The sequence below is a fragment of the Podarcis raffonei genome, chromosome 10, assembly GCF_027172205.1.
Source record: "Podarcis raffonei isolate rPodRaf1 chromosome 10, rPodRaf1.pri, whole genome shotgun sequence".
Lineage (NCBI taxonomy): Eukaryota > Metazoa > Chordata > Lepidosauria > Squamata > Lacertidae > Podarcis > Podarcis raffonei.
The window spans coordinates 44,765,181-44,791,036 of NC_070611.1; the positions used below are offsets into that span (position 1 = coordinate 44,765,181).

The window sequence follows — 25,856 nt, forward strand, 5'->3', positions numbered from 1 at the left end:
CGCGCGCGCGCAAGGATGTCCGTTATTGCCAGGCTGCGCGCGCGCGCCTAGCGAGGCAAGCGGGAGAGGAGTGAGCGCGCGGGGGGGACTGGCGGCCCTCAGATACCGACGAGCACGAGGCGGTTACCCGCTTCCCTTTCCCGTAAGAAGAGGCGACGCTTCGGCTGCGCCGGCCTCGGAGGAGAAGAGCGTGTGAGAGAGAGGCGGTGCGCTTGAGCTCGCCCCTGGGCGAAGCGACCGCGGCGTCGGCTTCGACATCTTCTAGGCCGCTGTGGGCGGGGCTTATTCGGACTCGGCCGGCCCTGCCGGGTCCCGCGCGCTTTCAGGATGTCGGCACAGGCCCAAATGCGCGCGATGCTGGACCAGCTTATGGGCACCTCCCGGGACGGTAAGAATGATTGCCTGCCGGTCAGGCTCGGAGAGGGCGGGGGCGCGTCCCCCTCGGTCGCGGGGAAAGAGAGCAGAAGGAGCAGGAAAGGCCTACTGCGATGATTGGCAGGTCCTGCGCCGCGGATCCTTTCTCCTCCCCTTCATGGGCGGGGCTTAAAGCAGGGTGAGAGGCCCCCGCTCGGGTGCCGCCACTACGATTTGTAAGAGGGACGTGTGTATGCCGATGCGGATGTGCAGGGAGCGGGAGAGGGACGCATCCTACTGCGAAGAAGGGCGCCTCTTTGGTCTGCAACGCACGCAGGGGCAACGTTGGCGGTGAAGTACTCAAAAGGATATGGGCTGCACTAGTTAATTATTAAATTCCCCGTTCCACTCTTCATTTTGGCTCATCAGTGAAACAGCAGTTCACCTTATTCTGACAGGGGTAGGAGGAGCATCAGGTCATTTCGGTCACTGTAACTGTCATATATGTTTTGCCTACTGGAGATCTGACCCAAACCAGCATTTCAAGTCAATCCTGTATAACTAACATTGCAGAGAAGCATTTTTTAAATATAAATTTTAGGCATTGTCTGGATCTGTTAAAAATTCTGCATTTATGTATTTTATTATATATTGTATTTATATCCCACCTTTCCTTCCAAGGAGCTTGAGGTACCATACATGGTTCCCACCACCCTTTCCATTCATACAACAGCCCTGTGAGGTAGGTTAGTCTTTGAAACAGTGGCTGGCTCAAGGTAACCAAGTGAGCATTGTGGCTGAGTCAGGATTTGAACCCTGGTCTCTCAGGTCCTAGTCCAACTCTATCCACAACACCACACTGGCTCTCCTGGGGAGTTCGTTTGTTTCTAGCTTTTTCCTTTTAATTTCACTTTGAAAATCAATGGTACCTGAAATAAAACACCTGAGAAGTACATTCTTTGAAAAGGGGCTGTTTTGACCACATGTCTCCTAGTAAAAGCAGCAGCAGGAGTAAGCAAATATTCTAGTGGCCTGTTCATAGATTTGAATAGAATTCAAAGCATTCATCCATTAGTGAGCTAATATTAGTCCTTACTGAAAAAGTTATTATTCCAGGCACACAATAGGTTATTGAGGAAGGGAAAATATTGAGCAGTGAATATATTGCTATATTAAAAGTAGATATTGATACATATTCAGTCTTTTAAAGCTACTTAAATAAAGTGATTCAACAACTTGCATAGGCAGTTTGCTCAATCTAGGATTCTATGAGCCTTTCTTACCGTTTCATCTAAATCAGCTATAATGTGTTTTGTCTTTGGGGAAATGATGATGAGCTTCTCCTGGCAGCCTTTTAAAGTATGTATGTCCATATGAGCCCCTATCCACTTCAGTATCATTGGAATAGCATCACATTACAGTACACCCCACCATATATGGGCATAGTGGGAAGGCTTTTGTGAGAAGTTAGTTTGTAAGAGCATCCCTACCAGTTTCAGAGTTGGCACACCAAGCAAGTCTTGGGCAAGAAGCAAGGCTGAGAGCTTTATTAATTTTTCAAATTCATATTTTTATAGCTTGGTTGCTTTTCCTATGCTTTTTCAATTTTTTTGTTTTGTTTATTTAATGGAAAGCTGAGCTGTAAGCGTTGTACAACTTAAGAACGATAATACAACAGAAATCCAATAAAACAGTACTAACAAAATATTAAAAATATAAAAACAAGAATTCAGGAAATTCACACAAATAAAATACAGGGTCTGAGATTATGGGCCAGGAAATGTCTGGGCAAAGACATATGTTTTAACAAGTCGCCTGAAGCAATTGATTGTTGCTTCATGTATGGCAGAAGGCAGGTCATCCCATTGTACACAGACAATAACAATGTCACTAAACTGTGGACTTGGAGTTGGGATGCTAAGTGTGGAAATGAATATTTATGCTCTACACAAAAGTTCAGAGGTGGTTTCTTTTAGACTAAAATAAATTATGTTGTTACACTGCTGCTTGATCAGGTGAGAGAACTTTCTCATTTAAAACCTCTATGTTTTACTTTTTGTCTCAGAGCAGAGGATTTGTTCTTGGTCAACTTACACACATGCTGGCTGTGTTTTTTATGCAGAAACTTTTTAAGGGCAATGGATACTGTTGAAGAGCTCTTACCATCAAAAAGTTCTTCCCAGTGCTTAGTCAGAATCTTCTTTCTTTTAACTTGAATCGATTGCCTTGGGTCCTAGCCTCCAGGGCAGGAGAAAACAAGCTTGCTCCCTCTTCCATGTGACAGCCCTTTAGATATTTGAAGATGACTATTAAATCTCCTCTGTCGACTCTTTACCAGGCTAAACATACCCAACTCCAGCAGTTCCTCATAATGCTTGGTTTCCAGATCCTTTTTCATCTTGGTCGCCCTCCTCTACACACGTTGCAGCTTGTCAGTGTCCTTAAATTGTGGTGCCCAGAACTGGACACAGTACTCCAGATGTGGTCTGATTAAGGCATAACAGAGCAATACTGTGACTTCCTTTGATTGGGACACTAGATTTCTGTTGATGCAGCCTAGAATAGCATTAGGTTTTTGTTGTTGCATCACATGGTTGACTCAAGTTAGCCCCTAGATCCTTTTCACAAGTGTTACTGGCAAGCCAGTTGTCCCCTATATTATATTATATTGGTGCTGCTGGTTCTTCCTACCTAAGTGCAGAACCTTACATTTGTCCTTATTAAAATTCTTTTGTTTGTTTTGACCCAGTTCTCCAACCTGTTAGGGTCTTTTTGAATCCCGATTCTGTCTTAGGCGGCGTTAGCTACCCCTCCCAATTTGATGTCATCTGCAAATTTTATGAGCCTCCTCTCAATTAATTAATTCAAGTCATTTATAAAGACGTACAACAACGGGCCCAGGATAGAACCCTGCAGCACCCCACTTGCCACTTTTCCCCAGCATGATGAGGTACTCTTCATGAGCACTCTTTTGGTTCCGTCAACCCATTACAAATCCACCTAACAGTAACTTCATCCAGCCCACATTTTGCCAGCTTCTCTGCAAGAATATCATGGGGTGCTTTGGCAAAAAGCCTTGCTGAAATCAAGATAACACTATGTCCACAGCGTTCTCCTGATCCACCAAGCTTGTAACGCCATCAAGAAAGAAAATGGGACTTGTCTGGCATGACTTATTTTTGAGAAACCCATGCTGAGCCTTAGTAATCATAGCATCCTTTTCTAAGTGGTCACAGCCTGACTGTTTAATTGTCTGTTCCAGAACCTTTCCTGGTGTTGTTGTCAAACTCCCTGATCATTAGTTACCTGGGTCTTTTTTCTCCTTTTTAAGATGGGTACAACATTTGCCCGCCTCCAATGTTCAGGGACCTCGCCTTCTTTCAAAAAGTTCACAAAGATTATAGATAGAGGCTCTGTGATTACACCCACAAGCTCCTTTAGTACCCTTGGGTGCAGTTTGCCAGGCCCTGGAGATTTGAATTCATTTTAAAGTATCTAGGTGTTCCCTTACCACTTTTTTCCTATATAGGGGCAGCAGCTTCCTCCTTACATCATTAATTCTGGTATCACCAGGTTGGGCACTGCTTTCCTCTTGGGTGAAGGCAGGCAAAGTAGATGTTGAACAGTTCTGCCTTTTCTTTGTCTTCTCCATGCAAAGAACCTACTACTTGCTTATTCTTTCTCTTGTTTCAAACACAACCAAAGAATCATTATTATTATTATTAACCTTTCTTGCAAGCCTGAGCTCATTCTGAGCTTTGGCCTCCTGACCTTTTCACTGCAGATTTTGTCTACTAATGTATACCCTTTCTTCATTGTACATTTACAGAAGGTTCATCCATGAAGGAAAAATTGGCACATTAAATGCAGAATGAAATTTTGAATGGTGGCCATCAGGGTAAAACTCTTGGTGAACTGCTTAATTGCCATTCTGCATATTTGCTGCATAGCATTTTGAAGTTGCTTTGTTAAGTTACATTTTAAAGTTAACCTGTGTAATTGTCTCCTTCTATGAAGATGCTTATAACACTGTATCTACAGAATCCCAATAGTTACAATGCAGCACAGTAATACCTCCGCGAACGTCCGCCTTGTCTAGTCTCCATTCCCGCGAATGTCCGTTGCAAACCCGGAAGTACCGGAATGGGTTACTTCCGGGTTTGCCGCTCGTGCATGCGCAGAAGCGTAAACCGTTCCGTGCGCATGCGCAGACGCGGCGCTTTGCCCTGCGTCCTTTTTTGTTAGTGGCTGGGGCTCCGGAATGGATCCCGGTCGCAAAACAAGGTACAGCTGTACCGATTAAGCTTGTTCGTACCGATTAAGCTTGTTCGTGAATTCTGAACTTTCTGTTTATTGCATTGTTTTATCAATTTGTAACTGATTAGCATCTCTGAACTATATAGGATCCCTTAAATGGAAGGGATTCCACTAATATTAGTATTGTATTTCTAGGAATGGAGGAGGAAAAATTATTGGTCAGTCTGAAAATAGTAATTATCAAAAAGTTGAGATGATTAAAAAATAATTGTGGATATCCTCTTAAGGTCATACTTGTTCAGATATTGAATATCCATAATAATACTGAATAGTTTAAAATGTAATCTGGAGAAGAAAATACACAAGGCATATTTAAAATGACTGTGTAACTTAGATATATTTACTATGGCCTAACCTGATTTAATACTTACATTGGTTATACTTAGAGTTGTAGTGAAAATGAAATCTGGTTTTTGCTTTTGGTATATGATGGCCCCCACTGAGTTAAGATCTGGTGGATTATGAATAATTTAATTTTTAGAGGGAGCTGAGTTTTAATATCCACGAAAGGTGTAATTTGTATATGTAACAGTTATCCTCACAGGATTTTCCTAAATGAGATGTCATATAATTAATTGCTTCCATCTCTACTAAGTAGTATATGGAAATATGGTTTGGGCCAGAGACCTTGGGAAAAAAGGAAGCTGCTGTTTCTAAAGATGAACTCAGGGTTTTGTGATCACATACATTCATTGCTACAATTGCAAGAATAAACCTCTTCATGAGAACGTTGTAACGTATAGCAGTAGATTAGTAGAAGATTGTTCCTTTTCACTCCAAAATTACTAGGGGTGCTGGAGTACAGCAATCAGATTTTATCTAAAATTGTATTTTAAATAGCTTAGCAACATTCTGTTATTTGTTCAAATTTGGCAAGTCTGTCATTAAAGAGTTTACTCATATGTAATGATTTGCATTTTGATATAAGTTGCAGTAATGGGAAAAAGTAGACTTTCTTATGGAAGTAGTTATATTTACAAACAAGTCTGGAAAAAATATTTCAAATTCTAGGCATCAGAATCAGTGTTTTTGAGCCAACATCATATTATTTGCTTTCTGGGCAGTCTGGAGGAAAGAGGAGGGAATAAACAAAACATAGACACCTAGGAGTTAAAATATTTTTCCATTCATAGTTTATAGGAGGCTATTTTTCACTAAACTCCCTGAATAACAGGCTGACACATTGCTACCAGGCACAAAATTATTCAGGTTTCCCACCATTCTTTACATTCAACATGTATTTCTAGATGCTGTAATAAAATGCTGGCAGAGTTTATTATATACAAACTGAACAATCTGGCCCCTTGTTTTATTTATAAAGGTTCAATGTATCTATGCCTGCCTACTTCATTCTGCAAGGGAGTGTCAGAAAGGCCCCGCATTCGCCGAGCCGTGAGTTATTGCTAACTTTTCAGATGTGTTAATTAATGTGGAACAACGACTTGTGTCTTTAAAAAGAGAAAGAGGGTAAAACATATCAGTTCCTCAAATCTTCTGCAGTAGCAGGCATGACTTAAAGACAGCTCTAAATTTTCATTAGTATAAAATGGTTAAATTTATAGACTTAGCTTCTGAAAACCTATTGTTGAACTACTTTGAAGCTATTCTAGTTTGTGAAGTACTAATCTAATTATCCTCTTGATTTCTGAAACAAATGTTTAAGTGGAATAGAACCCATATGAAAATGCTGCATTTGAGTTCTGCATAGGGCAGATAGCTAAAACTGGAAAAACATACTGGAATTTTGAGTGTAGAACCACTGCATAGATGCACTTAAAGTTGCCTATTTCAAGTTGATTGAAATAGGATAGTGATTACATTTATAATAGCAAGCTTCTCTATCCTCTGAGGTGAATGAGGTTGGGATGAAGTTGCAAACGTACCATTTTCCCAGCAGCTCTCCTCTGCTTCAGTAATTCACCAGTAGGTTTTCATTATACATAATTATAATTTAAGGGGTAAACTAAAAACAAACAAACACTTGAATAACTTGAGTTGTATAACTGCTGCTGTATCTTTAAACTGGAAACACCTTTTGCGGGGACCTCGTATTCAAATCTGAAATAGTAACTATTCCACTGTCCCTTTTCTTGAAGGAAAATAAATCAGTAGCCAGGTGTTGCGTTTTCCATTTAGACCTAATATTTCCAACCTTGTTCACAGATGTGATTGATTAGAGTTGCAATTGGACTTCAGTGTGTGGTAAGCAGGCTAACGTGTTTGTGTTTATAGAACTCTGTTTGTCATTAATGTAGATGCAGTGTGTTCAGCTTATGGGGTTTTAGCTGTTTTAAAATAATGCTGCGAGGGAGAATTTTATTTTTTCCAGTGTTCTAGGTTTATAAAAACTCTTCAGTATGTTTGAACCTGCCAAAGTAGGTTGCTGTGAATGATGTCTTGAAGAAATGGCTGCTGGCAACCAGTAGACACTCAATAAATGTATTGTAAATGCTTGTAAGGCTGTTCATACTAATGCCAAGTGCTGTCCACATGAGCAGGAATAAAAATCTGTTGCATATGTACTTGTATTTTTGAGGCAGTTCTCATTCCATATAGTCCTGTTTTTAGCTTTCTTGCATTATTTGAGTATTGTGTGGTACATAAAATAATTACCACATGTAATTACCAAGGTTAAAATAGTATCAGTTCTTCAGATTCTAATTTTTTGTGTGTGTGAAATGAAGAACAAAAGTGAAACTACACTGGTTTTAGAACATTATGTGTCTAATCAGAAATGTCTGTTTATGTGTTACAGGGGATACTACCCGCCAGCGAATCAAATTCAGTGATGACAGAGTGTGCAAAAGTCATCTTCTCAACTGCTGCCCTCATGATGTCCTCTCTGGAACAGTGCGTATTTTATTTTATTTTATTTTATACTTTGGAGATACTTAATGCTATTTTTGCAGCAAAGGAAAATGTATTAACCATACAGGTTTTAGCAATTTCAGGTCCCAGTTTGTCTGAAAATATGTAGAGGTGTCAGACCAGTGTATGGCATTTCTTGTTACTGATCTACACACACATTTACATAAATTATGAGAATGATTAATTAAGATATTGTAGAAATGAAATCCCTATTGATGATTATGTCTTTTGAAATGATTGCAGCAGAAACTAATACAGTGTTGAATTTTCAATCAAAATATGTTATAAAACTGGAGGCAGAGCAAAATAACATCACCTCCCAACCCCAGCAGAACTGTTCTCATGATGGTAAAATATTTTGATCTGCCGCCTCCTCTGGAATAGCAATTGATATGCTAGACCCAATTTATTTGCTTTCCTACAGAATCTCTGCTTTCTTATCTTGCTGTACTGAATTATTCGTGTTGCTACTTTGCCATGTTAAGTCACCTTTCCACTGTATTTGTAAAATATGAGTTTTACCATCTCTTTCCAGTTTCTGTACAGATTTCCAAATATATTTTCCCTGTCAACAAGAAATGAATGCACTTTGTAATCATGCTTATGTCTAATTTTATCAGTTGGAAGTAGGATCATGATGTTGAATGAATCAAAGCAGCTTTTAATTATGAACCCTCCTAGGCATTGGTGCTTATACTCATTTGATCTTTCCTTACTCTGAATGAAAGAATTTTGCATGAGTTCCTAAATTGGAGGTGTCTGACTTTGTATTCTCGGAGCCTGCGTTGTTTTCCAGACAGCAATCTAGGAACATGCTTTGCGGATTGTTGGGTCCTGTAACAACGTTGGTAGCATCTAATAATAAGGATTTCAGTTATGAAGCATGATTGGTCAGGCATAGCAAGAGCATTCACATTAAAATGTATCTTGTCTTAAAACGTTTTTCTTTTTGCCCGTGGTATCACTTGAAAGAAACATAAACCATACCTTCATTTACCTGGGGCCAGATAAAATTACTTTAGTGACTAGATCCAGTCTGCAGACTACCACTTGGCCATCCCTGAACTAAATTAAGACCAATGCAAACCTAATTCCAAATTTCTCAGTTCAGTCTGAATCCTTGAGCTACAGGAAATATACATGCAGCACAAATTCTTTTTTGCTGCTGTTCTTCATCTTGAAGGGTGGACACAATGAATACACTTTGATAAGCAGGGGTTCAAATAAAGCTTCCTTAAAAAAGAAAAATTCATAAGATAGCTAAGTGATGTTATAGAACTCCTAAGAGGATGGAAAGAACAAATACTAATCATAGAGTTGGAAGAGACCCCAAGGGTCATCTAGTCCAATCCCCAGCAATATAGGATATTTGATGCAAGCTGTTAGAAATCTGTTAGAAACTTAGTTGCAAATTTAAGGTAGTGTCTCTTAAGCACTAGTTCCTTCATTGCTGCTTTATTGGGAGCTAAACCTTAATTTCGGTTTGATAACTGGTTAGATAAAAAGATAAAAGATCAAGAATCTAGATTTGTCAGTGTGAATGTGCTTCTAACTTGATAATGAAATATTCACTTCTAAGCTACATTTTCCCACTGCCCTCATCACACACAAATTGATATTTAACATTGAGTTGCCAGTGATCTTTTAGGAACATTTTTACTTTATAACATACTTTAGACTGTAGATCTGGGGCATAATTGAGTCTCTCATCTTAGAATTCACTGCACATAAAAACCTATGTGTATAGAAGAAAGGTTCTAGCATAGCCTGACTTACTGCGTTTTTATGTAGGGGACATTTTTTCCTTGTGAGGGTGAATCTGAGAAAATATAATAAGGTGACTGTTAGGACCACAGAGTGGGATGGGGATACAAGAAAAGGGTAAGAGAGGAAGAAAAATGAAGAAAAACCAGAGGAACTTGCTTCTCCCACCACACAGTAAGTAGCCCAGTTGAGAAGGGGAAAGAGAGTATTCCTGTTTGTTTGTTTTTATTTTGAAGATTTTTAACCCACTGTTCATTAAAGATAATTCCAGAGTAGGATTTTCAAACCACTGAATGCTGCCTCAGATGCTTTAGTGGTTAGCCAAGCTCTGTTGTTAAAAGCTCTTTTTCCCCCTCACGTTTGTCTAAAGGCCAAAATAGGTATGGTTTGTTAAAACATTAGTTGCCTTAGATAGGCAGACCTTCAGGGTCCCAACAACCTCCCAACATCCCAAGTTCTGTGGCAAGTACTGTACTCCACAAGGCAAACAAGAAAAGCAAATCTGATGGCATAGGAGCAAATGGTGTTTGAGTAAGGAAAAGAGTGGCATTGAATTTTTATTTACACTTCAAAGATTTTATCATTTTATATCCTTCATTGTCAGATAATCTAGGAGCAACATATATTTCTCCTGTGGTCCTTCCCTATTTCCTCCCACCTATGTTGTAGGCTTTTCTGTCTAACGGTATTAAAGTAAGGGTACCCTACTGCATGTCATTTCAACCAGAGAACTACAAATGTTTCAGTTGACTTCAGGACAGCTGAAAATCTGTAGTTGCCCCAATACTGTCCCTCCCACAGCTTGGAGAAAGGGCAAGATCTTACCTCCGACATAATGCTGGCTTTTAAAGGCTCAAAGTGCCTCAAAAGCCCTGCATGATATCAGGGACATAATTCAGTGAGGCAGGTGGGGGCTTAGCCTTGTTGTACTGTGCTTTGGAAGCATTTGCAGTGTCTGACTTCAGGGACAATCTCCTCTCAAACTTGGAAGGAGAGGGCTCCATACAGTGGGATAATTTGTAGACCTTCTCACCCCATATTAATCACCTTATCTACAATAATTGACCTTCTAATGCTGGCCTTGGATTTACAGAACTGAAAGTTCTGGGCACATACAGGACTTTTAATATTTCTTCTTATAGTGACAGTCTCCATGCATCCTGGAAAACACCCCATGTGACACAAGGGGCTGCTGCTAGATGGTAAAATTGATTTCTTTCTGTCCCCCATGCATACATCATAGTACCTTATGCTTATGCTTATATGGATCCAAACCTGATGGTACCTCGGTTTAAGAACAGTCTGGTTTAAGAATGATTTGGTTTACAAACTCCGCAAAACCAGAAATAGTGTCTTGGTTTGAGAACTTTACCTCGGTCTAAGAACAGACTCCAGAATAGTGGAAGGGCACCAGCAGCGGGAGGCCTCATTAGGGAAAGCGTGCCTTGGTTTAAGAACGGACTTCCGAAACAGATTAAGTTCGTAAACCGAGGTACCACTGTGTTTAATTTTTCAAAAGTGAACTTAAGCCAAACAAATTCAATAATGTCAGAACTGGTAGCAATATCTATTAGTCTGAATTGAACAAAATTGAAATGTATGTTGCAGCTGAGCAGAATCAAACTACGTAGTGCAGTGTTTTGACTCAAGTTCCCAAAACCCTAAAGAAAATCCACGACAATTAAACAGTCCTAAATGTTTGCTGTGTAGACGCAGCCTATATGTCCTAGCCCCCTCTTTAAGGTTTTTATACTAATATACTGTAACTGTAACTGAATATCAAGTACTGTCTAGTTATGGCTGCAGAGCTGAAATACTATATAAGTCATTGCATAGGAAAAAGAAAGGTAGATTTTAAGGGCTATACTGGTACCTAAACTTCCATTGTTAGAAAAATAGGAATGTTTCTAAAGATAATGGATGATGGTCAACATAAGTCACATTCAGTGCACCAACTGAAAGCACTATGAATCCATTTATTTTACTGACTCTACTCAGAGTCTGACTTAGTTGGATATCACCCACTGAGTGAGCTTATACACACATCTCTAAGAGTAAGTCTCAATGAATTCAGTGGGGCTTCTCAGTAGGCATGTATAGGATTGCATTGCTAGCTTCCTTGAATATGAGGGGAAAGCAGTGCTCTTCTCTGCATATCAGGGATGGGGAACCATTTCTAGCTCAAAGGCTGCCTTCCCTTCCAGCGGCCATGTCCCCGTGGTGGGTGGGGTGAGAGGCAAAAGTAGACAAAGCAACAAGTATAAATTACCTTTGTACATTAGGCTAGTTTTTACACACATCCTCCAGGCAAGCAAGAAGAAAACATCCTAGCCAGGTGAAAACACTGATGGAGGGTGCAAAGTAGAGCCAGCGAGGAAGCGTGTCCTAGGGAGAGATTTGAAGTTCTCCATCACTACTGTTTTTTAATGTCAGGAGGTTATGTTGTTTGCCCAACCACTATTCGTATAAGCAAGAAAAGAGACTATATATATATATATATATATATATATATACACACACACACACACCCCTTTGACTTACATATACTGGCCTGGCTTACATTTTACATGAAGCCAGCAATAAAATAAAAATTTGGCTTCCACTTGTGGTTTTTGGGAGGGATGCAAACCAGATGCCCACGTTCTCATGTAACAGTTGTCCTGCTGCAAATAGCTTTAAACTGCTGCTGGCTTTAGTTTTTGAAATTGGATTTATTGTTATTTTTTAATTGCATTGTGATTTTAATTAGAATTTGTAACCTCCTGCCATCAAAGCAAGAGGCATTATCACAAGGAGACATTCCAGCAAAGCAAAGTAGTTGAGAAAGGGGCACAGCAGGGTCATATGTGGTGTAGCCTAGGGAGAGCCCTGGAGGGGCATATTTGTACACATCACCCAGCCTGAGGTTTTCCACACCAGGCGTACACACACCTTTTGCCTCTTAATTTGCATCTACTAATTTATCAGGGAAAAATATACAAGGATAGGTGGGGAAATGTACTTAGGATTTTCTACTTTTAAAATATTATTAGAAATGCTGCTAAGACTGCAGAGCTGTCTGGGTGAGGTTCAAACAAATAGCTTTTGCTCTAGTTTGTGAGTATGGTTATACTGAGGTTCATTGATGCTTCAGCGCAGACTGGATTCGATCACTTATAACAAATCTGGCATGCTAATTATTTCAAATATTGTATTGTTTTTAAAGCTTGCACAAACACGGTTTGCTTCACAATATTGGAGTAGAATATGGTTTTAACCCACTATGTATCCAGTGTTTCTGTGTAAAATTTTGCATTTATTTTCAGAGGATGGACCTTGGAGAATGTCTGAAGGTGCATGACTTGGCATTAAGAGCCGATTATGAAATTGCATCCAAAGAACAAGACTTTTTCTTTGAGCTTGACGTATGTTTTATTTTGAAACTATTTCTATCTAGTAAAAGCTAGAGAAGGGAGAGTGGGGAAGGAATGAGGCAAGTGCACAGTGCAGTTGTGTTTTTAAAAACACTTAATTCTATAAAGAATCCTAGTAACTAAGTGGCAGCTTTTGCAGAATTATTTGACCAGTACATGAAGTGTTGTGAAATGTTTATAGTTCCATATCCTCAATACGGAATTCATAACTTTTGACAGTTATTAAGAGTGGGAGGGGTCGTTGCTATTCCCCACCCTCCACCTCCAAACTGCCTCTCTCAGAATAGCATTTGCATTTGTACCTTTGACACACACTAAGAGTACACAACCCGTTTTTAAATGAAGGCATGGTAGGTGTCATTTCTTCACTCCACATCCCACAGTACCAATAGCTCCACTTCCTGCAGTACCAATAGTGTGTAAGAAAAGAAGCTTTATTCTTGTAACATTTGCGCAGTGGGAAGCTAGGGTATTACTCCTTGGTATGTGAATTCCATATACATATTACTTTCTCACTTTAACAACTCTCTTTGCCAGTTCACATACAGTTGCAGATGTGTTTCAATCCAATATGATTGTACCATCTAATTTTATCTTTTGAAATGGCCCACTATGTGATCTGAAAGGGAATGGTAGAGTGTTAAAGATTTAGTGTACTTGTTGCTTGTTGCATTGAAAGCAATGCATTTAAATGTGGTCTGAGTTGCATTTGCTTTAAAATCTCCCAGAAAGTCTAGAGGGTGAGTTATGCAAATAATAAACTTTAGAACTTGAATGAAATGCAAAAACCCAAGCACATTTTAAGGTTGAACCAGCAGTCAGTGTAGTAATGCTAGCCTTATTTTTAAAAAAATGCTTATTTCTGGCATTGATACTCCTTTGATTGATGCCTTAGATTGGTGTTTTTTTTAATGTATTAGGCAATGGATCATCTACAGTCATTCATTGCTGATTGTGATCGAAGAACTGAAGTGGCAAAGAAAAGACTGGCTGAAACCCAAGAAGAAATCAGTGCTGAAGTTGCAGCCAAAGTAAGCATTTAAGACTCCCACTCTCCCACTCACTCCATAATTATTCTGGCTTGATTTGCTAAACCATTATTTCTACAGTAACTCTTTAATGTGCAAAAAAATCACGGTAATCACCCTACCGATCTCCTTAAATCATTTTAGCAACGCTCTGAGGTTATTAGAAGTCCATTTAGCTGTTGACAGGGCCATGCAGAGAGTTTGTGATTGAGCACAGGTTTTAGTTTAAGCTTCTCTGAGTTGGATCCAATTCTCTGGGCTCTCCTGATTTTAGCATTTTATGTTTTCTCCTATGTGTTGCAAGCTTTCTTGAATTGAATTGAACTGAAATGAATTCATAGGTTTTGAAAGAAAGTTTAGGGAACTCAAAATGCAAGAGCAGACTTGGAGGACCTTTTTTCCTGCTTGTAAGAATTAGGAATTCAGTGGCTCTTCTCTTAACTGAAAAAAGATCTGCCTTAGAGGACAAGACAATATTTTTCTTTTGTTCAAATAATACCCACTCCTATGCCATAGTCAGGGACGTGGGTGGCGCTGTGGGTAAAACCTCAGCGCCTAGGACTTGCCGATCGCATGGTCAGCGGTTCGAATCCCCGCGGCGGGGCGCGCTCCCGTCGTTCGGTCCCAGTGCCTGCCAACCTAGCAGTTCGAAAGCACCCCCGGGTGCAAGTAGATAAATAGGGACCGCTTACCAGCGGGAAGGTAAACGGCGTTCCGTGTGCTGCGCTGGCTCACCAGATGCAACTTGTCACGCTGGCCACGTGACCTGGAAGTGTCTGTGGACAGCGCTGGCTCCCGGCCTATAGAGTGAGTTGAGCGCACAACCCTAGAGTCTGTCAAGACTGGCCCGTACGGGCAGGGGTACCTTTACCTTTACCTTTATGCCATAGTCATCTTAATTATTGAGGGAGTTACATATATCTAACTCTGGTACAAGGAAGGAACATTAGGTGGTTTTTGGTATTGGGAAGGAACTTAGGCAGTTGTCTTGTGCTGACAAAGACCATTGGACCATCTAGCTAAGTATCATTTACACTATCAGTGGCTCTCCATGATTTCAGACAAGGTTCTCTCCTAATTCCACCTAGAGATGCTGGGGACTGAACCTTCTGCATGCAAAGCAGTTGTTCTAACATTGAGATAGGGCCCTTCCCCATTTTATACTTGTGTAAACGTCAGTGGGTTTTTGTTTTGCTTTACTGGGAAAATACCATGGACTAATAAATTACAGTGAATGTAATGCATACTGAAGTTTTGGGCTACCATTCTTCATTTTTTAAGTGTAGTTAAACCTTTTATCTCATTAATGATCTTTCTAAAAGTTATATGGCTCAAGAAATGAGGGACCAGCAGCCCATTTTTGTTCATAGATAACTTAGCTTAAGACATCTTAAGGCAGCCCTGTTCAGGAAAGTTTTTAATGTGTGATATTTTAGTGTATTTTTGGTTTCTATGGAAGCCGCCCAGAGTGGCTGGGGAAACCCAGCCAGATGGGCGGGGTACAAATAATAAATTATTATTATTATTATTATTATTATTATTATTATTATTATTATTATTTATTATTATTTCCTAAATCTTGGGTGGGGGAGAGGGGCAGGGACCAGAAAAATGCCAGAACCTGCCCAGTGAGGACTGATTATGTGCTTTGGCCACAGAATGCTGATTTATTGTTGATGTGTGTGTAAAACCAGGGTATGAGGGAGTATGGAGAGTCCTGGAAGAGAGCATGATTGGCTAGCCAGCTGGAATCCTTAACAGAAGTGCTCCATACTGTCACATTTTGTTGTAGGTCCTACTTGTGGGTTTATATTACAATGTTTTTTGTGCATTATTGAATTCTTGTAACTGTAAGTCTTACATTTTCTCCCATCTTAAAGGCTGAAAGAGTCCATGAATTGAATGAGGAAATTGGAAAGCTGCTTGCAAAGGTGGAACAACTTGGAGCTGATGGAAATGTGGAAGAATCTCAGAAAGTAATGGATGAAGTGGAGAAAGCAAGGGCAAAGAAAAGAGAAGCAGAGGTAATCTGAAATTGCATTCTTTAGTGGTTCAGTTTGGTACAGTATTTGAAAATCATGGTTAAAACACTGGTCCCAAGCTTTCAGTCTGTATTGTTTATCAATAAGTTAATTCACAACATTAGCATATAGAGAAGTCTTAGATGGTTACAACTTCATCTGTTGTCCCAAAATGTCAAATAAATCTATATATGAATTTAAGAGTTGGGATTTTATTTCTAGCTGATTTCACTTCTTATCATGTACTGCAGAAGGAGAAAATAGCATGAGGAGACTCATGCAATTTCTTTCCTTCTGCGATGCTGTGTACCTCCAGCTACCACCCAGTTTCCCTTCTAACCTTTTTCTCCAGACGCCTACTTATTCCCACTGTCTGTTTCCCCCCCTCTCTTCCTGTGTCAATTTTAGATAGTATTCTCCTTATGGTAGGAAAGCACCATGTGCCTAAATTGTGTTATATAAAGTTGTTATTATTATATTGGCTGGCTTCTAAGCTGCGTTTGTGAACTCCCAGTCCTGGCTTGTGTATAGAAACAAATGTAATTTCATCAGCAGTGTCAGTTCATCGTTTTCCAGCTTTTTAACTGGAAATGCTTATAATTACATTCTATTTATGTCTTTTTCTCCTCCTGCCCCCATGCTCATACCAAGCAGTTTCTTTAATAATCTGTTTGAAAATCAAAGTTTATTTCTCCATTATTGTTTCGCTTACAGACAATACACCTATTCTACACTGGCAGTTCCTTCAAGTTTTTCTGCCCTTCCCTTCCCTACACCAAGGGGTATCACACTGGGCAGATAATCAGCAAGTTATTCTGATCTTGGCAAACCAAACACTCACTCTAATTTTGAACCCAATGTCCCCATGGTAACAGGCCTGGAGGCAAACAGAGCTGCTGAGAAAGGGTGTGTGTTTGCAAAGAAAAGCTTAAAAGTAGCTAAGAACACACAAGAGGGCCAACCCTCCTCCCAAAAAAAGCCCTGACCCACTGTGATTTTGTCAGTGGCCTTTGGCAGCCAAACAATGCTGTGTATTAGTTGGAAATCGAAAAACTGGTAAGAGGCAAATTATTTATTAATTTATTTGTAAAAAAATAATGTATATTCCACCCTTCCAATGTCTCCTAGGGCAGCAAATGGCACAAATGATGAAACAATTAAAACATCTTTTTTAAAAATTCCAATACAGATGCGCCGTTGGCCTGTTTGAACCTCTTACAATTTATAGTACAGGGAAGTCGGGAATGGCTGGAACCCTATACAGAAGCACTCTTGCTAAGAGAGGAGGATACATTGCCACATTTTGTGCAAGTCTAACTTGTTAGAAATAATGGCTGTTGTTGCCTCTGGCATTTGGCATCAGTTTTATCCAGGAAGTGTGCAGCAGCAGACTGAATAACCAGCAAAGTGTCTGTGCAGATGCATGTGCTTTGTAAAAGGGTGGAACTCTTTAAATCTGAAGCTGCAGGCTTGAAACTGTAGGTTGGGAAATTTTAAAAAATGAAAAATAAAATTTATATTAATGAAAGTTTAGGCTGGAGCTTGTGCATAGTACTGGCCTAATTCATCACCTGTCCTTTATTAAGGAATGGAAAAGCTGGCTTTCTGACTAGAGAAGGCACATTAAATACTTACCAAGAATATGTTTTATTCATGCATTTGAGATAAATAGTGTGATGTCTTTGCAGGAAGTATACAGGAATTCCATGCCTGCTTCCAGCTTTCAGCAACAGAAGCTTCGAGTTTGTGAAGTATGCTCAGCATATCTTGGTCTACATGATAATGACAGGCGGCTTGCTGATCACTTCGGAGGAAAATTGCACTTGGGCTTTATTGAAATAAGAGAGAAGCTTGAAGAACTCAGGGTAAATAAATATTACATAAGTACATTAATTTTAATGGATCTATTCTGAATATGATTTAGTTGGATATCATATCACGCTTAATATGGGTTTGCATGACTCCAGGTGCTCTTAAGTAGGTAAGGCAACTAATAAATTTATGAAATAATCATAGAACCATAGGATTGTACAGTTGGAAGGGACCCCAAGGGTCATCTATTCTAACTCCCTGTGATTCAGTGTTCAAACTCCCATTGTTCTAGGTGCATTTTGCAACAGGAAATTTCATTAGCGGGAGCAGTTTCTGAGCTCGGTGCAGTACTGCGCCTAAGATTTCAGATTACACTGCTACTCTCTGAAGACTGGAGAAGACGTCTAGCTACTCTCTGAAGACTGGAGAAGAGACCCTCTTAAGAATATTAGGGGAGTGGGCAGGGGAAGGACTAGACCATGTGAAAAGTGAACATAGTATTTTAGCTGCAGTTTATTCATTTTCAGCTTTGTATTCTTGTTATAAAAAAGCGTGTCTGGATATTCTGTTGTTTCGCTCATAACCTAGATTTAAGGTGCCATTTAGCTCCTGGCTTTCATACCTCAGTGTCTAACACTACATGAGAAATGGCCTTCCAACCTCTGCTTAAAGACCTTCAAGGAAGGAGATTCCACCACCTTCCCCAGGGAGTCCATTTCACTGCCAAACATCTCTTAACCATCAGAAAGTTCTTCTTGATACTTACTTGAAATCTATTTTCCTGTAACTTGAATCCATTGGTTCGAGCCCCAGCCACTGGAGCAGGAAGAAACAAACTTGTGACTAATGATGTTAAAATTCTCGAGAATAATCTTTTGGAGAATATCCTCAAGAAAATTCTCAATTAATGAGAACATTAGAGAATTTTCATTTAAAATAGGAGAATATTCATTTTAATGCATTGAAAATGATATAATTAGTTAATATACATGTCTGTTCATGGGAAAACTTGTTCAGATGGCAACCAAAAACTGTACATATACTTTTATTCAATGTGGCAATGCAGTGAATTCACATTCTTTGATTTTTTTTAATTATTTTTTTTGCACCAAACTTGAAATTGATTGTATAGGCCTCGGTACTTTAAGTGTATAAAGCATTAAAGCTACTTTCTGTAAAAAAAATTACACTGTATGTCCAAGGGTATAGAATTGCTAAGAATAAGGTCACACCAAAATAGGGGGGAAAGGGCTATTACATATAGTTGAAATACATACAAATTCAAATGTTCATCAAATTAAATGAATAGCATTTTTAATATTAAAAAAAAATGTTTTCTGTAGCTCACATTTCAGAACTGCCAGTGGTGAATAACACAATGCCCAGTAACATAACTGGATAAAAAAAAATCATTATTTATTACTTACACTGGCAATATCATAGCTTGACTTATTAATTACTAGATTTTTTTAAATGTGGGTTGTAAAACTGCTTTTTACATTAGAATTTGTGGAGAATATTCTCTGGAGAATTTTCTAGTAGAGAATATTCTCACCTCACATCACTACTTGTGACAGCCCTTTAAATATTTGAAGATGGCTATCATATCTACTCTCACTCTCACCTCTTTACCAGGCTAAACATACTCAATTTCCCCAACTGTTTCTCTTAAGGCTTGGTTTCCAGACCCTTTATCATCTTGGTTGCCCTCCTCTGCACACATTCTAGCTTGTCAATATCCTTCTTAAATTGTGTGTCCAGAACTGGACACAGTACTCTTAAGTGCTGTCTGAACAAGGCAGAGCAGAGTGATACTATTACTTCTCTTGATCTCAGAACATTATACTACAGCAGCCTGATGCAGCTTGAATAGCATTAGCTTTTCTTTGCTGCAGCATTGCACTGTTGACTCAAGTTAAGCTTGTGGTCTACTATAACCTCTCACAATAAATGCAGTGCACAGAGCTTCTGGATCAAAAGTTTTAAATGTTGGTCTACACAGAAAAAGAGAACTCAACATTAAGCAAAATAATTTAAATATTTGTAAGTGTCCACTAACTGATTAAAATACCTTTGGGTGATTGTTGTGTCTTTCTTTAACCTTCATTTGAACTTTCCTGATGTATTGACAAGAGAAATAGATGTGCCTATCAGTCTCCCAACTTCGTCATTGTTTTTCAGAGAATTGTGGCTGATAAGCAAGAGAAACGAAACCAAGAACGTCTAAAGCGCAGGGAAGAGAGAGAGAAGGAAGAAAGGGAAAAGCTAAGGAGGTAAAAATCTGCTCTTTAAAATTTTCAGAATAGTTTTATACTTTTAAATATTTTTGTGCTACTGATTTTGAAAGACATTGAGAGGGTTTTTTGCTCTCAGTGGTGTTACAAAATTTCTGAAAAAGTATACAAAATAGAAAGTGGTCTCATAACTACAAACCTGCTGGGGGGGGGGAACTGAATGCCAAATGGAACAGCTAAGCGTCATACTGGTGCTGGAAAAATGGAAATTCTTGCAGCCTGTTTCCACACTTGACTTTCACAGGGATAACAAAAATCTAGCTGCAACATTTCTCTTAGACAATGATTTATCCATTTAAACATTAACCTTTCTAATAAATATTTTTATTGCTGTTTAATTTCATTTAACAAAACATACTCACAAAGGGAATACAGAGCTTAAAAGTTGTTCAAGAAGCATTAACTTTCTTATGTTCCCCATAGGTTTCATATTTATAGCAAATAATTGATTTTAAAAGCTTATATGCTTGGAAAGGCAACAATTTTAGTTTTCATTAACAATGAAAAATAGCTGGTACATGCATCTTTTTGACATTGGAGCTGGGGTTGACCTGGATTTTGTATTGCTGCTGAGCATTAGCTGTGCACTTGCATGCACAGTGCATCACTTCAATGATACTCACTTCCAAATAGTGTACTTTGTATTTTGACTTCACAACATAAACATTTACCTGTATTTTGCACTTTTTTCAGATCTCGATCTCATAGCAAGAACCCTAAAAGGTAGGTTATAATCCCTTTTTCTTTTAAATTTTCACAAACAGAACCATTTATAAATAATAATATAATCTCCCTGGAGATTACAAACACAGTCCTAATTCCCTGCACAAAAATGAAGTTTCAGTTCTTGACTCCGGCAGATACATTCACAATCTCAAACGATTCATCACCCAACTATGGAGAAATCTCACTGGATCTTATTTTGTATATAGTGCCTTTCTGCTTCATTAGTTGCTGGGAAATTAGCATCTTTGGTCCTGCTTATTAATGCGTTAATTGGTTCTAGAAATCTCAGGTGATCCTCTTTAGTTAACCAAAGATTATGTAGGTCTTCTGTAGAATTGGAATTTCATGAGTCGCTTCAGATGCTACTGGATTCACTGTGGCTGTGGGCCATATTGTTATTAGCTATTGAACAATCATTCAAGGCTTAAGATACAGGGTGAGAGATTGAATTGGCTGCTTTTTCAAGCCAATGAAAATGTTTATTTAAACTGATCATATATTTTATATATATTTTTTTTAACTCTATATATAGTTTTTGATTGTAAAGGAGGGTAAAAACCTCTGAAGTTTACAGTGATAATTTTTTTTAAACTATTAAAGTTATCTATTAAAAAGAGTTAAACAGGAACTGGGAGGAACTAAAAAGATTAAAACCAACACTTTATAGGAGGAAATTAAACAAATGTAACTTCTATATGTCTGGATAGGCTTGCCTAAACAAATATTTTTTAAGCAGGCATCAAAAGGAATACAGAGAAGGCACCTGCCTGTTGTCAATAAGGAGGGAGTTTGTTGCCTTTGTTTTTGGTATTTTAGGTCCAGAAGTTCCAAATTCCTGCATGACATGTCCTAGCATTGATATAGAGTGCTTCCGCCTTGCTGCTGTCACACAACGTAGGTAGTTATTCTTAGTAGTAGTTCAGAACAGCTACAAGGCTTTTCATCTGCTTCAAAGAGATCTGCTAAACTCCAAAACTTGCAAACTCCTGTGCAGTACAATAAGAGAGTGGTGACCCTATAGGTTCTGTTAATATATCTGCTGGTGGTTCTTTCTCATCAACTATAAATCTCTTTTCAGGTCAAGATCCCGAGATCGCCGTAGACATCGATCTCGTTCTTCCTCACGTGAGCGAAAGAAAAGAACTCGCTCCAGATCCCGTGAGAAACGTCACCGTCACAGGTCTCGTTCCACCAGTCGCAGCAGGAGCCGCAGCCACCAGAGAAGCAGGCATAGCTCCCGGGACAGGAGCAGAGAACGCAGTTCTAAAAAAAGGTAACATTTAGGTCAGCAAGAGGAGCAGTTAATGTCCTCCGTTTTACTAGTTTATGTGCAGAAAAGTTGGTAGAAACATTATTCTGTCTTTGATGGTAGTTAGTTTATTCTTAAATGAGGTACAAGTCCTTTGTCATGGGCACTAGATTGATAATTTGTATTTTTAATGGTTGGATTATTGTATTTATGTTTGCATTTATATTTGTAAACTGCTTTGAGAAACTTTTGTGATGGGGGGAAGTTGTATTTAATTTGTTAAAATAACAGTGTTTCTGCCCTTCCTTCCAGGACCTACCACCAGGATATCAGTCATTTCCACATGCTTATGTGTAGAGTTCGTTTTTGTAATATCTAGATAGTGCTGCCACTTGAACTTTATTCAAATACTTTCTCAAAAGCATCTTTTCATTTGAAACCTTTGACTTTACTACTTTGTTTCTTTTACTGTCAGAGTTTAGACTGTATGCTCCTTGGTCAGATATTGTCTCTAAGTTCAAGTTGTTTTTTATTAACCATAGGTCAACACAATGTAAGATAAAAGAATTTGCAGTAGTACAAATCACCTTAGTTTGTAGCTGTTGGAAGCACATATGTTGCTGGAATTATATAGAAATAATCTGTTGGCATTGGATGCTTGGAACCTGTACCCTTCTACCAATGTGCAAGCTCTTATCATCCTAACAAGTCAAGTGATGAGAATATTGGCTTGGCTTGCACATAATGGTAAATCATGGTTTAAACCGTGACTTGTTTGATCATTCAAACTGCCCAGCAACTATGGTTTGTTTAGTGCAGTGTTTCTCAGACTTGGATCTCCAGCTGTTGCTGGACTACAACTCCCATGATCCCTAGATAGCAGTTCAACAACAGCTAGAGACCCAAGTTTGTGAAACAAGCTGGGATTGTTTTATCTTCTCTGGGACAATTTGTGGTGAACCTGTTCATTAAATTATGGCTTAAACCCTTATTTAGCATAACTTGTGAACTAGCCCATGGCTTGTCTTATCCAAGAAATGTTTTTGCTCTAACTGCAGCATAGTTACATCAGTTGACCAGTAATAATATTGACTTCGATTACATGAAAATTGACTAGCTGCAACAGTTTGTCTCTTCCCCTTAACTTGAGAATTATGAATGGAAGGAGAAGGCAGTGGATTCCAGGTGTAGCAAGTGATCCTAGTTTGACCCCATAACATTTTTTTGCTATGCCTTCTTAAGCTCTGTTAAGCAGTTTCTTCCTGTGCCCTTTTATGTTCTGTTCAGACAGTCTCTTTCATATTAATAAAGAAAATTAAAAACCAAATGAAGTCATGTCGGTTTTCAAATGTATTGTATTTTCTTTCCAGATCCTCAAAAGAAAGAGCTTCCAGAGATCAAGAACGATCAAGAGACCGTAACAGAACATCACATGACAAAGAAAGGAGCCCCAGAGAAAAGTCACCTAGAGACCGAGATTGCAAAGACAGGAAGCGTTCCTATGAAAGTGCTAATGGCAGATCAGAAGACAGGAGAAGCTCAGAAGAGCGTGAAGCAGGAGAAATATAATTGGCTGTACATTCACTTGATCCTTTAGCTTCCTATGGAGTTGCATACTGTGGTTTAGTTTACAGTTATTCAAAGGGACACCAGTGAGCAGTTCCACACACTGATCCAACTAGGGTAGATGTACAGTGTATAAAAATGGTTATAATGAAGTCTGAATTGACCCCTTTCAGTTGATGACAGCTAAAGCAGTGTCCTTTTTTTCTCTTTTCCAATAAACTTGTAAAACATTATTTTCAAAGATCTCTCTTCAAAAAGACAACAATTTTATGTACCAAGACGTAGATCTCAATGTTTTATTCTCCTTTTTCAATACAAGTTATAGTGAACAAACTATATTGTGCTCTTTGCCTTGGATGCATTCAAACCTTTATAAACTACTCTAATTTTCCTCCAGTCGAAACAGCAGCACTGAGTGGTTTTTAGGGAGGGCGGGTGGGTCCCAAAGCTTTTAATTAACTCTGTAATACGGTGTTCTCGGTTGCTTCTTGAGAGCCTAGGTTTGGCAGTATGTTTTAGACGGGATGTGTGCTGGAGAAAATTGAACGTTTTTGGTTTTTTTACAGTGCCCATTTAGACTTTGAAATTGAACAGCTGTTGCATTTCATCCTTTTTATTAATTTCTATTGAAACTTTGAAATCAAAACCAGTCCCATATCTCTGTACCACTTGATTGGTATGTGTTCAGTATACTTGGTTCTTTTTCCATAAGATTTTTTCTGCTTTTCTTGTGGGGTGTTAACTGCACATCCTTAATTGTAAAAAACAACAAACCAATAATAAAATAAATAAATAAATAAATAAAATAACAATTTTGTCCCTTCTAGTAGCTTTGTGTTTCCCCACTCCTTCCTCGCAACTAAACTGCTTGTTGATAATGTCCATGCTTTCTATCAGGTAAATTGTATCTGGAACCTGCATGGTGATATATTGTTTTTTACCTGGATGGTAACACTGTGTTTGAGGTACACAGTTGTAATAATATATCCCTTTATGAAACAGACTATCTGCATTTTGAGGAACAACAACATTCTGTTGCTTTTACAATGGCAGCTTCCACTTGGGGAGGTTAAGATGTTTATAGAATTTGCTGTTAGCATGCCCACACAGACTTGCTCCAGTCTAGTCACAGCTCAAAAAATTATTTATTGCTGAAGATGTGATTGGATGAATATATTTGGTACATATAAATGTGTACATGGCCTTCATTTGTGTTTACAAATAAACATTGTTGGAGTTGGAGTTTGAACTGGCACTGTTTCCATTAGATTGAGAGAAGCTATATAATTCAATACCATCTGTTAACTGTTGAGAAGGTTATTTTCTTCAGAGTTAAGAGAGTATAATAATGAGGCTTCTCAAATTGATTTGATTTTTGTTTCAGTCCCCTTGCGTCAGCAAAGTTGAGCACGAAACCATTGTTAATATTTTTTTAACTAGTTTGTTTTTAATACTTTGTATTTTATAGTGATGTTTCCTCAATAATTTTTATTGTTTTTCATTTAAATACAAGAACATATAACTACAGTAACTTGTCCATTGCTACATTTTTACTAAGTTTCATATGCAGTGAGTACATAGTACACAAGCAATACATTTACTTACGCATTGTCAATTGAAGTAGTCTGTCCGGAGAGAGTCTTGTGTTGAGAGTGGAATAAAAGTATATTCTGTCTCATTTATAGAGGGAAGGAAAGGAAGTCAAGTCTCACCAAAAGTGTCCATTCTTGAAGTGCTTTTAATTAACCTGTGATGAGTAAGGCATTCCGATAAAGCCACACTCCAAATATTTAACCAGAAGTCAATGGCAATTTCTGTAGAATGTTTCCAAATACTTAATCTCTGCATTTAAGGCTATTTGAATTTGGGTCTAATAATATGTTGAGAGCTGAACTGGGCGAGGGGTTGGTGTGTAATTTTAGAAATAATGTGAAACATCTTTTCCCAAAAGAAGTATACGAACATGCAGCTCCACCTTGCATGAAAATGTGAGCCCCTCTCTCTGCAGCCTTTCCAGCATAGGGGAGACATACCGATTTATGTTTTGGTGAGAGAGTCCAGTGCCAGCAAAAGGTAATTTTGAGAGAAGCCACCTACAGATGAGCAGAGATTACTCATAGAGATGGGTTGTGCCAAATTGATTGCCATTTATGATCTGCCACTATAATCCCTAAATTTCCCCCCTACATTCTGCAGGCCTCCTGTATCTCCTGTGTATTGTTCTAAAAGAATGCAATAAAGATTCATCTCCTTTTATGTCATATTTTGATTTGTTACAGAGAGACTCGAATAATGTAAGGGAACAAACCCCCCCCCCTTCCAAATACCTTGCAAAGGTGCATAATTGATTAGATTGAAACTGGGCATCATCTGGCTTCTCTATTAGCTTATGATTAGATGTTGCTTTACCTCTAGCAAGATCTTTCATCTGATAAATGCCTTTC

At 38.7% G+C, this 25,856-nt stretch overlaps 1 protein-coding gene across 3 annotated transcripts; it reads left to right on the plus strand.

Moving 5' to 3' along the window:
* LUC7L2 (LUC7 like 2, pre-mRNA splicing factor) lies at positions 1–25,668 on the plus strand. 3 transcript variants are annotated; one of them, XM_053407421.1, is made up of 11 exons: positions 1–388; positions 5,993–6,063; positions 7,427–7,521; positions 12,609–12,707; positions 13,637–13,747; positions 15,625–15,768; positions 17,454–17,630; positions 19,759–19,850; positions 20,565–20,594; positions 21,676–21,870; positions 23,217–25,668. In XM_053407421.1, exons 2-11 carry the CDS (start codon positions 6,006–6,008, stop codon positions 23,413–23,415), a joined length of 1,200 nt encoding a protein of 399 aa, XP_053263396.1. In that variant the 5' UTR covers positions 1–388; positions 5,993–6,005; the 3' UTR covers positions 23,416–25,668. The 3 variants fall into 3 exon arrangements, with proteins under 3 accessions (XP_053263396.1, XP_053263395.1, XP_053263397.1); XM_053407422.1 differs by lacking the exon at positions 1–388 and adding an exon at positions 6,835–6,873; XM_053407420.1 differs by lacking the exon at positions 5,993–6,063.
* The last annotated feature ends 188 nt before the right edge of the window (positions 25,669–25,856 follow it).

What these genes read in the sequence shown, in the direction of transcription:
- LUC7L2 (XM_053407420.1), top strand. Translation starts at nt 328, where the DNA reads ATGTCGGCACAGGCCCAAATGCGCGCGATGCTGGACCAGCTTATGGGC. An exon ending in GTGCTGAAGTTGCAGCCAAA is followed by an intron (nt 13,748 to 15,624) that starts GTAAGCATTTAA and finishes CCCATCTTAAAG; the next exon opens with GCTGAAAGAGTCCATGAATT. An exon ending in AGAAGCTTGAAGAACTCAGG is followed by an intron (nt 17,631 to 19,758) that starts GTAAATAAATAT and finishes ATTGTTTTTCAG; the next exon opens with AGAATTGTGGCTGATAAGCA.